Consider the following 18,050-nt stretch of genomic DNA (forward strand, 5'->3'; position numbering starts at 1 on the left):
CATGACCACTGGAAAAACCATAGCCTTGACTAGATGGACCTTTGTTGGCAAAGTAATGTCTCTGCTTTTTAATATACTGTCTAGGTTGGTCATAACTTTCCTTCCAAGGAGTAAGTGTCTTTTAATTTCATGGCTGCAGTCACCATCCGCAGTGATTTTGGAGCCCCCCTAAATAAAGTCTGACATGTTTCCACTGTTTCCCCATCTATTTCCCATGAAGTGATGGGACCAGATGCCATGGTCTTAGTTTTCTGAATGTTGAGCTTTAAGCCAACTTTTTCACCCTCCTCTTTCACTTTCATCAAGAGGCTTTTTAGTTCCTCTTCACTTTCTGCCATAAGGGTGTCATCTGCATATCTGAGGTTATTGATATTTCTCCCGGCTATCTTGATTCCAGCTTGTGCTTCATCCAGGCCAGTGTTTCTCATAATGTACTCTGCATATAAGTTAAATAAGCAGGGTGATAATATACAGCCTTGATGTACTCCTTTTCCTATTTGGAACCAGTCAGTTGTTCCATATCCAGTTCTAACTGTTGCTTCCTGACCTGCATACAGGTTTCTCAAGAGGCAGGTCAGGTGGTCTGGTATTCCCATCTATTTCAGAATTTTCCACAGTTTATTGTGATCCACATAGTCAAAGGCTTTGGCATAGTCAATAAAGCAGAAATAGATGTTTTTCTGGAACTCTTTTGCTTTTTCGATGATCCAGCAGATGTTGGCTATTAGCTTAGCTTTCCTCAATAAATTACAGTATTTTGCTGAGAGCAGCTGTGTGCAAGTTCACATGCTCAGAGCTGTCCTAAACTTTTTTTTGGAAACTTAAAATGCCTAAACCTAACTTCCACATCTCACTTTCATTTTCACTTATTTTAGCAGTAGGAAGACTCCTTGGAGGTGATGATTTCAGTAACAAGAATTATAGATAATTGAGACTTCTTACTCAGTGTTATTTGGGGCTTTGTTAAGTTGCATGAAAATTACATTAATTTCAAATATTTAATGCTCATGGGTCTATCTTGAAAACAACTGATTTTTATTCTGTGAGTCTACATAAGAAAGTGTCCTTTAAAATCTTCAAGGATTACAAACCTAGAGTCTCTGTGATACAAACTCATGAGAAGATATTTACAGGCCTGAAAACTGTCTCTGACAATAACTTTAATACAACATCATGTCATTTTGCCAACAGCAAAAGGAGAAGAGGGTGGCAGAGAATGAGATGGCTGGATGGCATCACTGACTCAATGGACATAAACTTGGGCAAACTCCGGGAGACAGTGAGGGACAGGAAGGTCTGGCAGTTCATGGGGTCACAAAGAGTCGAACATGACTCAGTGACTGAGCAACAACATTGTCTTGAGCCTATTTCACTTACCTAAAACATATGTAGTATTTAAAAAATAATTACCCAATACTTTATGCTCAACATGCATTTATATGTTAAATGAATAATAATATTAAAATGAACTTCATTTTGTCTTCCCAACAAACCTTAGGAAGTGGGTATTACTTTCTCCATTTTATAGAAAGGAGTGTGTGGCTTTGTGGGGCGGAGATGGTAAGAGGGAGAGCTGGGACGGGGGCTTGAAAAGGTAGACTGTGGGACTCTGCACTGCCACACACTTTAAAGCTGTTGACATCATGAATGATTATCACGTGCAAGCACACCACATAAATTGATTTTTATGATGTTTTCCTCCATCCTTTGAAATAGTGAACAACTCCAATTTGCCCAACCACTTATATAAAGTGACTAAACAGGTTGGTGGCTGTAAGAGTCAGGGTACAGGATGGTGCACAAACTCATGTGCCTCTCTGTTGGGATCTGGTCTCTGAATGACATCACCTGAAGGTATGGACCGTCCTGCGGTGTAAACCACTACTCAGAATCTAGGGTTTTCCTTAGCCACACTTGACATCACTATCACAAAATGTTAAATAACTAATCTGAAATTTCATTTAAGGGATTGAGAAGGAATTAGCGGGAAAGTATACGGAATAAACACTTTAGAAGTAATAAAAATAACAATGATCAAGAATCTTCTAAGGTTTATCAAATACACCAAGGATAAACAAAATCATCAAAAACGAGTTTGAACACAGGTGTGCTAACAGTTGAACAATGTCCTTCCAGACCCATCCCTTCTCCCCTCTCACCTGGTGATAGAGAGAAAGACTGGGTCCCACATGGGAACTCTGCTTCCAGCAGCACCTTCTGACCCACCATCCACAGTGGCCTTTCCCTCTTATTAAATGTCACCTCCTAGAAGCTCTGCCACCTCCTGCACCACCTCTAACTGCCTCCAGCCTCTACATCCAGTTTGCCTTCCAGGACTTCCTCCACAGAGCTCCCACAATTAGGATTCCAAAGTTATCAAGGGGAATCTCTGGATGCCGTCGTTCCCTGGAGGACTGGTGAGACCCATGAGGGGAGGGCTTTATACCTGACTCACCCCTCTACCTCAGGGCCTCACCTTGTTTGTTGAAGGGAAGAAGGGTAAAGATGGAAAAACCACCCACCATCTCTCATACTCCCCTTCCAGAAACTAAAATCTCAAACAACAAGCAAGAGCTTCTCATACCCTACATTCCAGATGGGCCTCTGTTTTGATTCATTCAAACTCCTTCCAGTCTGTCTTCATCTCAACTCCCTCCACGCCTCCTGGACTTGCAGCCCTTTGCTCTCTAACTCCTCCCATCTGAAACCTGCTCCTCGGGTCAGCAGATGTCTCCTGATTCCAAATCAACCAAGACGTTTCCGTGGGCTCACCTGTTTGTTTGCACTGAACAGACCTGTCATTCCTTGGGTCTCCACCGCATCTCCTCCTTTCTTCCTCGCTGTTCATTATGAGTCTTTTGTACTTTTCTCTCTGCTTTCTCTCTGAATATCAAGACTTCCTGAAGCTTCTGATCTTGGCTCCTAAAATGCTTCCCTCTCTCTTGACAATCTCATCCATCTGCAGAGATTTAGCTACTTGCTCAGTGAAGAATACACAGGCTCCATGCTCATCCCAGGTCTCTCTCTCTAAGAGCAGACTCTTACTTCTAATGAACTTTAGGACGCCTCCACCAAACTTCAAGATAATTGAACTACAAGTGGTAGAGGAGGGACTGGAAATTAGCTAGACTAGAATTTTCTCTCCTCTTTAATGAGAATATTTCCTGCTGAAATCAGGTAGCATCTATCCCTGTCCCTCTATATGCCATCCAAAAATATGCGACAAATTCTGATTATTATGACTAACTAACCATATGCTAAGCACATGGTGGAAACCCAACCTTGGCCTAGCTTGCTGTAGCAAAGAAACAGAACCTTTCACAAAATCCTTTCAAAGTAATTCACAATCACTGTCAAAACATGACACTGTTTTTAGGGAAAAATTGTTTTCAGGGATAAATTGTGTAGCTAAACCTAGGAGGGCACATTTATAACATAAGCTTGCAGAAGAGAAAAAAAAAAAATCAGACATCTTTGTAGTAAAAGTCCTCTGCCTCTGCATCTCAGCTTAGTTCTCACTGGTAACAGTGGAAGCCTTACCCACAGGCTGCACTGTCTGTAGGACACTGCTGCACTGTTCATTGCTGCACTTCTATGTGCAGCTTTGGACAAATGCATTTCATTTCCAAAATTAACACTTGGAAAGAAAAAGTAAATTCCCCACAGGTTTAACCACTGATAAGTAGACAGAATAACAGAGGGAAAAAAACACACACACACATACACACACTCCATAAGAGCATCAATACTGAATGTGAGGATGAGAGCTGAGATGACCTAACTTTCTTAGAACCTCAAATTCACAGACAAACAGAGGCTAGAAAGAAGGTATTCCTGTAGGTCTATCTCTCTCTTTTTTAAGACACCTTAAGACAGAGCAATAAGATTGTGAAAAGAAAAACTGTCTACATCAACAAAAGATATTTTCTGAGATGACTTTGATCCTGGAATCAAATTGCTGGCTTTGTATCTTCAAAGGTGCTCTTCTATGGTCCTTCTTGGACTTCCTAGGTGGCTCAGTGGTAAGAATCTGCCTGCAATATAGGAGACGCAGGAGACACAGTTTGATCTCTGGGTCAGGAATACCCCCCAGACAAGGAAATGGCAACCCACTCCAGTATTCTTGCCTGAGAAATCCCACGGATGGAGGAGCCTGGCGGGCTGCAGTCCATGGGGTCACAAAAGAGTTGGACACAACTTAGCAACTAAACAACATCGTCCTTGTTAAAGTATTATTTTCACCTTATTTTTAGTCAATCTTTTCTTTGTAAGGAACCACACCTGGCTTTATACAAATACAGTGGTGCAGCAGATATTTGTCGTCTGTGGGAATACAATGCATCATGCTCGTGCTCAGTTGTGTCCAACTCTGCAGCCCCATGGACTGTAGCCTGCCAGGATCCTCTGTTCGTGGAATTTTCTTGGCAAGAATACTGAAGTGTGTTGCCATTCCCTTCTACAGGGCATCTTCCCAACCCAGGTATCAAATCCACATCTCTTGCATCTCCTGCATTGGCAGGTGAATTCTTTACCACTAAGTAATGTGGGAAGCCCAATAAAATGCATAATTCAGTTAATCTAGGCTATCTTTCCATGAGCTCTGATTATTTCTATATTATAAAATGTGCTCACAGTAAAAGGAATCCACACCATACACCTTGGAGGCAGAGGGAGAACCACTTACCCAGCATGCTGCTGCTTCAGACCAATGTTGACATGACTGTGTAGACATTCCTGCCCAAGGGGTTACTCATGTTAATGCACCCTCCCATTTAGAACTGCACCTCTTTCTCACAAACATGGTCTTTACTGAAGATAACAGGACACATCACCAGGCTGAAAGGCCCACCCTCAGCCCCTGTGGAAAATCCTCCAACTAATAAAAATAAATGGGGAAAAAAAAAAAAAAAAAGAAAAATCCTTGAGAAACAGGCACTCTGCTCTTCCCTGTGAGAACTCTGACAGGACTGTTACGTTACCTGGATGAAATCAAGAAATATCAGGGGCAGCAAGTCATCCATATGCCCAATGTCTTTGGAGAAACGATTCAGAATTCTTCCTGCAAGAAAAGGATACAAGAAATTACTCATTTCCTCAGATAGGAGCTTTAAGAGGAACAATCCATGAACAAATCAAAACAATATTCTTGAAGACTACGTATTTAGGGTCTTCCCTGGTGGAACAGTGTCCCCAGTGTAGGGGCCATGGGTTCAATCTCTGGTCCAGGAAGAGTTCACATGCCACAGAGCAACTAAGCCTGTGCGCCACAACTACTGAAGCCCATGTGCCTAAAGTCTGAGCTCTGCAACAGAAAAAACCACCACAGTGTGAAGCCCAGGCACTGCAATGAAGAGTAAGCCTTGCTCACTATAACTAGAGAAAGCCCACATACAGCAACAAAGACCCAATGCAACTAAAAGTAAATAAATAAATCTTTTAAAAAATGAAGTACATGTATTAAATATTTAATATATTGAGTTTCCCTAGGGACTCAGTGCAAAACAATCCACCTGCCAATGCAGGAGACATAAGAGACATGGGATCAATACCTGGGTCAAGAAGATCCCCTGGAGGAGGAAATGGCAACCCACTCCAGTATTCTTGCCTGGGAAATCCCATGGACAGAGGAGCCTGGCAGGCTACAGTCCATGGGACTACAGAAGAGTCGGATATAACTTAGTGGTAAAACAACAGCAAATTTAATATATTACAAATTCATATGAAATAAGACAATGTCAGTGGCAAAATGAAAGACAAAATAGGATGATAGCTAAAGAGAAACAAAAATACCACCAAACGGCAGTGGGTGGGGAATTGAAATTGAGTCCTGATTTCTAAAAGAATGGGGGAAGCTTGCGGCAGTACCAGGGAGAGTTAGTGGATTTGAGAATGTTCCCTCCCTTTAGATCCATCCCATCTAAGGCTCACTCCAAGCGCTAAATCAGTAAATAAACAGTTGTAAAATACCTAAGGTAATCCTAATTTTCACACCTATTTTGCTTTAATTATCAAGATTAATTTTGCCAAGTGATACTTTCTAAATAAACATAACTATAACCTCTCTGTAAATTTTTTTCCCTCCAGATGGCTTATAGCACCTCACATTTTGGGAAATTTTGGATTGTTGCCATTTCCAAGTTGTCAGTTTACTACTGGGGTAATAAGTCGTTATTTTCAGAGGTGTACCAGGTGTGACAAGCACAGACTTACGAATAAGCATCTAAGAAGACCACAGAGATGTAGGCAGGAAAACAGAAATATTACTAATGACTAAGAATCATTTATCATTGATTTTATTTCCCTTCTCAGAATCCACAATAATAATATATCCTTAAGGCTTCAGGATAGGATATGGGTATTTCCGGTAAATATCTGGCATAAACTAAAAATGTCACCAGTCACTTCAGTAAACAGAGGATGCTGCAGCCATCAGGATGCTGCACCCTGCAAGGGTGGTGCACCCTGAGGAGACTCAGGACGAGAAAGAAAAGGACACTGGCCCCAGATAGGGGAGGTGTACATCAAAGGAATTATAACAAGGAGGAGCCAATTTAGACTCCATGCTGGATCTGTTTCTTTGACCATTGCTAGTCATTGCTTTGGTCAGAGAACCCTGACTCTCTGCAGGAATATTAAACTAAAGTGGCTTTTTTCAGCTCACAGGGAAACAATCTGACTCTCAACACCTGTGAATAAAGAAGATGCACCTGCTACATACCATAAGACATCTTTAATGTAACCAAAAGTCCACTGTAAAACTAGAGAGTTGGTTTTATTGAAGAGGATGTTTACATTTCACTGATCTTGTATTTTAATTAATTTTACATTACCATTTAGGTAAAACTCAAAATATGAGCACATGTCAGAACTCTGTGGTCCCAGAAATGGATGGGCAATGAAAGAAAGAAATACATGGCCTATCTTCTGTAGAGATGTTCCTGGAAGATGGTCCTTCCTAGTTAGCTTAACACCATGTAACACAGCCAGCGTTTTAACAACTAGTCAAAAACATTTCAACACATTTTCATCATCTGTTGTGTGTTTCATATGCCACATAACAAATGGACTCCTAAATCATCCTGCAAAGTAAACATTCATGTATTTTTACAGACATGTATAAATTGGAATAAAAACATATGCTCCTATATTTTAGATTTTCTCTGGTAGGAAAAATTATCTGTGAAGCTTTTTGTAGAAAATGAATAAACATACACAGTGATTTTCTCCTAAGCATCTCTTCCATTTTCAAAATGTAAATAGGCACTTAATGTGTTAACAAGACATATTCATTAAGAAATGTGGTGTCTAACTTACCTATTGGATTTCTATCGAAAAACAATACCGGAGCTCTTAGAACGGTCTCCAACATTTTGTTGTGCAAAGTTTGTGAAGAATTAACAAGGATGTAGAATGTCAACAGAGACCTTGTGATGCCAAAAAGGACGGTAGACACAGTTAATCCTGAAATAAAGAAACACCACTGAGCAGAAGATCTCTGTCTTATCCTCAACCATGCTAAAGCATGGCAGGCAGTTTAAAAAGATACTGTGCATTTTACTCTATAAATAAAATTTGTATAGAGATTTACATATATACAGAATAAAATATATAAACATATATATATATAAAAAGTAGGTTATTTAAAAGTTTAATGCTTTCAAAAATACATTTATAAAGAAAAATATAAAAATCACTGTTTTCCTCCCACTAAATAGAAACAACACAGGGGGAAAAAATCATGTGTAAACTACAGCTTTATTCTAGGCTTCCCTAATTCAATTACAAGTTCTAATAAAACTTATAAGATAGATAATTATACAAGTAGCTGATCTTCCTTTCTCCACATTTCAAATCTCATTATTTACAACATGTCCCATAATCTAAAATAAGGTATGCTTTGGTGAAAGTGAAAGAGTTGCTCAGTCAAGTCATACTCTTTGCGACCCCATGGACTGTAGCCCACCAGACTCCTCTGTCCATGGAATTCTCCAAGCATGAATATTGGAGTGGGTTGCCACTCCTTTACCCAGTGGTTCATCCTGACCCAGGGATGAAACTCAGGTCTCCAGCATTGCAGGCAGATTCTTCACCATTTGAGCCACCCAGGGAACCCCCCTCCCCTGATCCAGTGTATATATATATACCATAAATGAGATGAAAATATAGCCCTGAGAATGGAAGAAAATAATTAAAAAATAAGTAACTGACCAGGGATTAGTCTCCACAATATACAAATAGCTCATGCAGCTTAATATTAAAAAAAAAAAAATCAAAAATGGGCAGAAGACCTATATAGACCTTTCTCCAAAGAAGACATACAGATAGTCAAGAGGCACTTGAAAAGAAGCTCAATATCATTATTTGAGAAATGCAGATCAAAACTATAATAAAGTATTACCTCACACCAGTCAGAATGACCATCATAAAAAAATATACAAACAATAAATGCTAGAGAAGTTGTGGAAAAAGGGAACCTTCTTGCACTGTTAGCAGGAATGTAAATTGGTACAGTCACTATGGAGAACAGTGTGGAGGTTCCTTAAAAAATTGAAAATAGAACCACCATATGACCCAGCAATCCCACTACTGGGCATAATTCAAGCCATAATTTAAAAAGACGCACGCACCCCAGTGTTCATAGCAACACTATTTACAAAAGCTAGGACATGGAAGCAACCTAAATGCCCATCAACAGATGAATGGATAAAGAAGACATTTAAAATTTTTGTTAAAGACCTCCTTTAAATAGTATGTAATGCTATGCTATATATATTCTAAATACTCTTGTGAATAGAGAGAGTCATGTTAATATTAGTCTGGCAAGCCAAAGTTTGAATTAATCACACAGTTGGGGAGGAGGTAACACTGTGATCTCAGGGTAAGAAAGACAAGGAATCCTAATTCCAGACACTGGATTTCCCCTGCTTAGCTTCTCAAGTTATGAGAGAAGCCCAGGAGATGAGCAGTGTGGAAAGGGGAGCTTTGCATACCTGGGAGGGAATAATGCTTTTATTTGCAGCCCAGGCTGCCGGATGATTTCACCCAAGATCAATAAAAGCCAAGATTTATTCAGACAGAATTGGAATAACCTGAACCACAGGGTGGGGATTCATTTCTACTCTCCTCCCCCATCCATATAATGATACAAGGTGTAGCTAAACCACATATTAGAATACACAGTGGCTACATATTTCCAGTGACTGATTTTCTCAATATGCAATCCTGGTTTAACTACCAACATCCAGTATGGAGCAAGTTAAGAGTCTTCATTCAACCTTTTTCTTCTAGCAGATCTTTAAAATAATTATTCTAATTAATTCACTGAGTAAATGTGATTCAGATACCTGATCTATTAAGACATTACTGAAGTATTCTGGAAGCCCTCGTTGCTCATGCAGACTCATTGTAAGCATCTTAAATTCTGGTATTATAGAGCAAATGACTCAGGTTTACCTGAATAAACTCTTAAGTACCAGTTCAGAATGAATACTACACCTTCATCTTCTTTTTGGGATACCCCAAAAAAGAGGTTACTTTGTTCATTCGCCCTATGGAAGAGGAAAAAAAAAATTACACTTTAGACATACATAGAATTTACACAAATATCACAAAAAATTGCCTCAATTCAAGAAATGTATATTATGCTGGAAAGTGTTTCCCATCTTAAAGGTCCTATGTGTATCTCCCTTTTAAAAATCTGAACCACGACTTTCAGTTTTCAAAATTATCTGTGAAGACAGACTTAGAAAATGAAATTAATGGTTGCTGAGGGGAAGGATAGTTAGATATTTTGGATGTTCATGCACAAACTTCTATATTTAAAATGGGTAACCAACAAGGATTTATTGTATAACACATATCTCCAATGTCATGTGGCAGAATAGATGGGAGGGAAGTTTGGGGGAGAATGAATACATGTATATGTATGGCTGTGTCCCTTGACTATTCAAATGAAACTATCACAACATTGTTGATCAGCCATATCCCAATACAATATTAAAAGTTCAAAAAAATAATTAAAAAATGTCTGTGAAAAAGCTGCTAAACGGAGGGACATGGAGAGATACCACAAGGGGATCAAAACCACCCACAGGAACTTTCATTTTGCTTCAGGGAAACTACGTGAGGGTCAGAAGAGGAGGCTGAACTAGCACCACCTCTCCTCCTGACTCTGTGGGAAATTGAGCCTTTGTGTAGATTTCACAGTACGTTGGGTCAGACCAGGAATCACTCACCAGAATGCAAGCCACCAATCCTGCAGGATGTAGGAAACCTGGAGCGGAAACAACTGTCACTCAGACACTGACATTACTGAGCCCTCATACCCCACGCACTAGGATGGGGGATGGAAAGGCTCCAGAATAGTCCTTCTGGCTCAGGTCTTTCACCAAGTCCCACATCCCAGAAGACCACAGGTCAGGGGAGGGCATCTTACAAGTTAATATGTTTAAAAGAAATCCCCTTTTCCCTAGAAGACTTTGCTCTCCAAATATAATGTACTTCAATGCAAATCCAAGTAGACTGCAAAAGGCAGTAATAACAAAAAATACTGGGATTTTTCAAAGCAAAAATCTTGACAGGTAGTGATAGTCAGTTCTGGGTGTCAGCTTGGCTAGGCCAGCCAATCTCTAGCAATTCAACTAAACACTCATCTAGGTGTTGTTGTGAAGGTATTTTGTGGATGTGGCTCACATCCATCATCAGGACTTAAGTAGAGATCACTCTCAAAATAGTAATGGATGGTCGCCTCATCCAGTCAGTCAAAGGCCCTAAGAGCAAAACCTGAGGCCTCCTGGAAGAGGAAGAAATTCTGTCTCAAGACATCAGGGTCAGCTTCTGTCTGAGGTTTCAGTCTACAGGCCTGCCTTTCTGATTTCACATTCACCAAGCTAGGCCCACAGCTGCATGAGTCAAGTCTTTGAGATAAATCTCTTAATATAAATATATAAAAAGAATTATAAAATATAATATAAATAGCTGAGTGCACAAATCAAAATAAACACCCTTACATACCTGAGCTGCGATGTTTACTAGAATAAGGAAGATGATGACAGACCAGTCAGCACCAGCTGTGAAGTAATTCTTATAGGTCTTAAAACCAACTTTTCCTTCCAAATGGTCCTCCAGAGGTAGTATAACCTGTATATTCTCAGTCTAGAAGGGAAAAATGGCAGTGAGAGATGAAATTTTTTAAAATGAACCCCAAATTTCAAGAGTTCAACAATGTCCTTCACTGCAAAGCTGTAGGAAACAGACACATCTAATATACCGGTAGGAGTGCAGGATGATCCATCTCCTATGGAGAAGGGTGTGGGAATATCTGGGCAAACCACATATGTGTTTACCCCTGGACCCAGCCATCCCACTTGTAGGAATCTCTGAGAAATAATTAAACGTCACTCACATGAGGTTATTCACTGTTGGGGAGCTTTGCTTAAAATAGAACATGACTCTCAACACACACACAACAAAATCAATTAATGTATAAATGCAGAAACTTCCTCTAAAATAACACACAAAATGATATGGAGCTAATGTATTCCTCCAGATGACTTGTGTCATTCAATGATAGAAACATAAAATATATTTGGGGCTCAAAACATTAGCCAAATACAGTAAACTGAGTACACAGAGAGAGTTGAGTAAATAGGAGTTTGGATAGCATGTTGCAAGCATATAACCTAAATATATTTGGTTCCTAAATTTCAGAGAGTGATCCCTCAGTTTAGAAAGTGAACAGCTAATCTGAATACTTATCAGAATCATTCCAGGCTCCTGGGTTTGGATATCAAGGAATATCTGTGTATATTTTTAAGGGAGATCTAGTGCATTTCTGTCCGGAGGACTTAGAATGCATTGTAGAGTCACAGGAGGCTAGGATGTCCTTGGCTGTATCCTGGCCACTGGGATTCAGGGTTGATAAGATGTGGTTCTCAGTCTTTAAGGGTAAGAAAGGAGGATGGGAACTAACACCGAAGTGTCTACCATGTGTCAGGTCCTTTGCACACTTTACCTCTGGCCTATCACAAACCATCTGACACAGAGGCAAAATACTACCGTCAGTCACAGGCAGTGCTAGAACATTCCAACATATAGGAAAAGTGGATTATTTAATGTGACAACAGCAGGGAATCAGTCTAAGGGGGTCTTCACATTAAGCCTCTGGATGCATAAGGGAAGCAGGGGCCCACCACCATGAGTAGGATGTAATTATGGTAAACTGAAGAGTCCCCAATCAGTGTGAGCCACATTCACTCAGAAATTCATAGCAGTGCACCCACTGCTGATCTCCATAAGATTCTCCATCACTCAAAGGGGAACCCCAAGCAGGCTTGCTCCCTTCATGCTCTTCTAATGCTACCAATTTCATGGAACAAGACTTTGGGACCTTAGGGTCTACTTTGGGACAAACGGAGATGTCATGAGCAGAGCAGACTGAAGGTCCATGAGACCACCAAGATCAGACAGACCAAGGCACACTGCAGGATGAGAAACTCACTTCTTGGTTTTCTGGAGCCACATCTTTCAATGAGGGTCTGGGAGATTGGAGAGACAGAACCAAAGACTCAGAGATCACAGTGGGAGTTTCTGGAACTGGAGATGGTTCAGACTGCTCATTCCCCTTCTCAAAAAGGGAAAAAATATCTATCCCAGATTTCTGGAACTCAGAGTAAGTTCCTCTTTCCACCGTTATCCCCTAAAATAAAAAATTTGAGAGGAATTAATTTATATTTGAATATATTTGAATATTAAACCAACCTAAATACTAATCAAGAAAAGTTATCTGGTCTTAAATTACCATTTTTGAAAAAAAAAAAAAATGATCCCTGGGTATAGAATTCTTGTTGAGAAATCTAGTTCAGTCAGCTCACAACTGAGCTGTCAGTCTTATTCTTCCAGTAGCCTCAAGACCTCTCCATCCATACAGCACTGATAATTAAACTTATAGGTTAATCATAAAAAGATTTTCCACAGTGAGGGACACCCAGAGGGGTTCACAGAGTTACATGAAGAAGAGGAGAGGGAGGAAGGAGATAGAGGTGTGCAGGAGGAGAAAAATGGGGACTTGAGGAGAGAGACAGATCTAGGCAGTACTCTGTTCCCTAAGTATTCTCCATAGCCCAGAACACCCACAGAGATTCACAGAATTGGATTGAGAAGAGAAGGGGGAGGGAGGAATTAGAGGTGATTTGGGGGAGAAAATGGAGAGTTAAAAGGGGGAGAGAGTAATCAAACCAGTAATCACACTCTTGAGTAAAAATGGGTACTGAAGATTGGATTCTTAAATGTCCAAAATTGATATCAAATCCTAAAAAACAAAGATTAAAAATCTAGAGTAGAGGTTAGACTCTTAAAAATACAATATTAGAATTCAGAGGAGCTAAGATGGCAGAGGAATAGGACGGGGAGACCACATTCTCTCCTACAAATTCATTGAAAGAACATTTGAACACTGAGCAAACTCTACAAAACAACTTCTGATCTCTAGCAGAGGACATCAGGCACCCAGAAAAGCAGCCCATTGTCTTCGAAAGGAGGTAGGACAAAACATAAAAGATAAAAAGAGAGACAAAAGAGCTAGGGATGGAGATCCGTCCCAGGAAGGGAGTCATAATAGAGGAAGTTTCCAAACACCAGGAAAGCCTCTCACTGGGCGGGTTGGGGGAAGTTTTCGAATCTCAGAGGGCAACCTAACTGGGAGGAAAAAGAAATAAAACCCACAGATTACATGCCTAAAAGCAACTCCCAGCATAAAAGTACCCCAGACACTCGCATCCGCCACCAGCAAGTGGGGGCTGAACGGAGAGGAGCGGGTGGCATTGCTTAGGATAAGTACTGGGCCTGAATGCCCTGAGGGCAATCGGAGGGAGCTAACGTGAAATAGCAACTTAAACTGTGGGATAGCAAGAGAGAGAGAGAAAATTAACCGGCCCAAACACACTGCTGGCCCGTGCGCAGAACAAAGGAAGGACTGAGCAATTCCAGAGAAGAGCTAGCCGGCTGCGGGCCGGCCCATCCCCTACTGGAGGCAGGAGGCAGGGGGGAGGGGAAAGGGGAAAACTAGGCCCCAGAGACTGCATACCCTACCAAACTGCAAACAGGCTTCCAGTTTCTAACCAAAGACTTCCTGAGATTCTGGATGGTTGACATCTGCTGGGAGGGTCACAGCTAGAGACCAGCTCCCCAGAACAGACACAAGGTGCACAGGACTGGCACGCGTGGAAACTGAGGCTGGGACCGCTGAGGGGATAAGGCGCACTGCACCTGGGGAGAGTGTGCTCATCAAGATCCTGGCTGCCTGAGCTGCTTGGGCCAGGGAAGGCACAAAGCGCAGGCCCAACCAAGCCTGCGCTTTTGTGGAGTAACTGAAATTTGGAAATGCACGCAACTCAGGGCCCGCTCCCTATAGAACGGCCTAGAGCCTGAGCAGTGTAGACTGGGACAGCACACACGCCGTGAGTGGGGGCAAACCCAGTGTGGCTGGAACACTGCAAGTGCTCCCCACACAGACCAGTGATATTTGTCTGCAGTGCCCCTCCCTCCCCACAGCACCACGGAACAAGTGAACCTAAATAAGAGACCACCTCCGCCCACTTGTGTCAGGGCAGAAATTAGACACTGAAGAGACCAGCAAACAAAAGCCAAATAAACAAAGGGAACCGCTTCAGAAGTGACACACCTGACAGGTTAAAATACCTGTAGTTAACACTGACTACACCAGAAGGGGCCTATAGATATCAAGAAGTGTAAGACGGAACAAGGAGCTATCTGAAACTGAACTGAATCCACACTGCCCACAACAGCTCCAGAGAAATTCCTAGATATATTTTTACTATTTTTTTTAATTAAAAAAATTTTTTTATTTATTATTTTTTCTTTTATTTTCTTTTAAAATTCCTTATTACTCCTCTATTACTCCTTAATTTTCATTTTCTTTTATTTTCTTTTAAAGTCCTCTATTACTCCTTAATTTTCATTTTCATTTTCATATATTTTTACTATTTTTTAATTAAAAAATTTTTTTTCTTTAAAAAATTTTATTTCTTTTATTTTCTCTTAAAGTCCTCCATTACTCCTCTATTACTCCTTAATTTTCATTTTCATTTCACTATAACTTTGCAAAAAAAAAACCACCTATCTTTAAAGCAAAATTCATATATATTTCTTAAATTTTTTGTGTTTTTGTTTTTAATATTTTATTTTTAAGAGTCTAACCTAGACTCTAGATTTTTAATCTTTGTATTTCAGATTTGATACCAATTTTGGACATTTAAGAATCCAATATTCAATACCCATTTTTACTCAGGAGTGTGATGATTACTCTCTCCCACTTTTGACTCTCCTTTTTCTCCCCCAGATCACCTTTATTTCCTCCCTCCCCCCTTCTCTTCTCAATCCAATTCTGTGAATCTCTGTGGGTGATCTGGGCTATGGAGAATACTTAGGGAACAGAGTACTGCCTAGATCTGTCTCTTTCTTCTTGAGTCCCCCTTTTTCTCCTCCTGCTCATCTTTATCACCCTCCTCCAACTCCTCTTCTTCATGTAACTCTGTGAACCTCTCTGGGTGTCCCTCACTGTGGAGAATCTTTTCACCATTAACCTAGAACTTTTATTATCAGTGCTGTATAGTTGGAGAAGACTTGAGGCTACTGGAAGAATAAGACTGAAAGCCAGAGGCAGGAGACTTAAGCCCAAAACCTGAGAACACCAGAAAACTCCTGACTACAGGGAACATTAAGTAATAAGAGATCATCCAAAAGCCTCTATACTTACACTGAAACAAACCACCACCCAAGAGCCAATAAGTTCCAGAGCAAGACATACCATGCAAATTCTCCAGCAACACAGGAAAATAGCCCTGAGCGTCAACATACAGGCTGCCCAAAGTCACACCAAACACATAGACCCATCTCAAAACTCACTACTGGACACTCTGTTGCGAAATCCAGTTGCACGCACCAGAACACTGATGCAAGCTTCCCTAACCAGGAAACCTTGACAAGCCAATCGTCCAATCCCACCCACTGGGTAAATCCTCCACAATGAAAAGGAACCACAGTCCACCAGAATACAGAAAGGCCACTCCAAACACAGCAATCTAAACAAGGTGAAAAGGCAGAGAAATACCTAGCAGGCAAAGGAACATGAAAAATGCCCACCAAGTCAAACAAAAGAGGAGGAGATAGGGAATCTACCTGAAAAAGAATTTAGAATAATGATAATAAACTGATCCAAAATCTTGAAAACAAAATGGAATTACAGATAAATAGCCTGGAGACAAGGATTGAGAAGATGCAAGAAATGTTTAACAAGGACCTAGAAGAAATAAAAAAGAGTCCATTAAAAATGAATAACACAATAAATGAGATCAAAAACACTCTGGAGGGAACCAACAGTAGAATAATGGAGACAGAAGATAGGATAAGTGAGGTAGAAGATAAAATGGTGGAAATTAATGAAGCAGAGAGGAAAAAAGAAAAAAGAATTAAAAGAAATGAGGACAACCTCAGGGACCTCTGGGACAATGTGAAATGCCCCAACATTCGAATCATAGGAGTCCCAGAAGAAGAAGACAAAAAGAAAGGCCATGAAAAAATACTAGAGGAGATAATAGCTGAAAACTTCCCTAAAATGGGGAAGGAAATAGTCACCCAAGTCCAAGAAACCCAGAGAGTCCCAAAGAGGATAAACCCAAGGCAATATACCCAAGACACATATTAATCAAATTAACAAAGATCGAACATGAAGAACAAATATTAGAAGCAGCAAGGGAGAAACAACAAATAATGCACAAAGGGATTCCCATAAGGATAACAACTGATCTATCAATAGAAACTCTTCAGGCGAGAAGGGAATGGCAGGACATACTTAAAGTAATGAAAGAGAATAACCTACAACCCAGATTACTGAACCCAGCAAGGGTCTCATTCAGATATGAAGGAGAATTCAAAAGCTTTACAGACAAGCAAAAGCTGAGAGAATTCAGCACCACCAAACCAGCCCTTCAACAAATGCTAAAGGATCTTCTCTAGACAGGAAACACAGAAAGGTTGTATAAACATGAACCCAAAACAAAAAAGTAAATGGCAATGGGACCATACCTATCAATAATTACCATAAATGTAAATGGGTTGAATGCCCCAAGCCAAAGACAAAGACTGGCTGAATGGATACAAAAACAAGACTCCTATATATGCTGTCTACAAGAGACCCACCTCAAAACAAGGGACACATACAGACTGAAAGTGAAGGGCTAGAAAAAAATATTTCACGGAAACTGAGACCAAAATAAATCAGGAGTCAGGAGTCGCAATATTCACATCAGATAAAACAGACTTTAAAATAAAGGCTGTGAAAAGAGACAAAGAAGGACACTACAAAATGATCAAAGGATCAATCCAAGAAGAAGATATAACAATTATAAATATATATGCACCCAACATAGGAGCAACACAGTATGTAAGGCAAATGCTAGTGAGTATGAAAGGGGAAATTAATAATAACACAATAATAGTGGGAGACTTTAATACCCCACTCACACCTGTGGATAGATCAACTAAACAGAAAATTAACAAGGAAACACAAACCTTAAATGACACAATGGACCAGCTAGACCTAATTGATATCTATAGGATATTTCACCCCCAAACAATCAATTTTACCTTTTTCTCAAGCGCACATGGAACCTTCTCCAGAATAGATCACATCCTGGGCCATAAATCTAGCCTTGGTAGATTCAAAAAAGTTGAAATCATTCCAGTCATCTTTTCTGACCACAATGCAGTAAGATTAGATCTCAATTACAGGAAAAAAAAAAAAAAACTATTAAAAATTCAAACATATGGAGCCTAAATAACATGCTTCTGAATAACCAACAAATCATAGAAGAAGTCAAAAAAGAAATCAAAATATGCATAGAAATGAATGAAAATGAAAACACAACAACCCAAAACCTATGGGACACTGTAAAAGCAGTGCTAAGGGGAAGGTTCATAGCATTACAGGCTTACCTCAAGAAACAAGAAAAAAGTCAAATAAATAACCCAAC

At 40.2% G+C, this 18,050-nt stretch overlaps 1 protein-coding gene across 1 annotated transcript in view; it reads right to left on the bottom strand.

Moving 5' to 3' along the window:
- Positions 1 to 18,050, bottom strand: part of LOC122447238 (ATP-binding cassette sub-family C member 4-like) — a 146,828-nt gene that overhangs the window by 60,715 nt on the left and 68,063 nt on the right. The window contains exons 15-20 of the mRNA XM_043477774.1: positions 12,500 to 12,697; positions 11,014 to 11,154; positions 10,236 to 10,273; positions 9,454 to 9,548; positions 7,315 to 7,461; positions 4,980 to 5,059 (exon numbers count right to left, since the gene is read on the bottom strand). Coding sequence (XP_043333709.1) covers positions 4,980 to 5,059; positions 7,315 to 7,461; positions 9,454 to 9,548; positions 10,236 to 10,273; positions 11,014 to 11,154; positions 12,500 to 12,697 — 699 coding nt within the window. The remainder of the gene's footprint in view (positions 1 to 4,979; positions 5,060 to 7,314; positions 7,462 to 9,453; positions 9,549 to 10,235; positions 10,274 to 11,013; positions 11,155 to 12,499; positions 12,698 to 18,050) is intronic.

Source organism: Cervus canadensis, chromosome 9 (assembly GCF_019320065.1).
Source record: "Cervus canadensis isolate Bull #8, Minnesota chromosome 9, ASM1932006v1, whole genome shotgun sequence".
Taxonomy (NCBI): domain Eukaryota; kingdom Metazoa; phylum Chordata; class Mammalia; order Artiodactyla; family Cervidae; genus Cervus; species Cervus canadensis.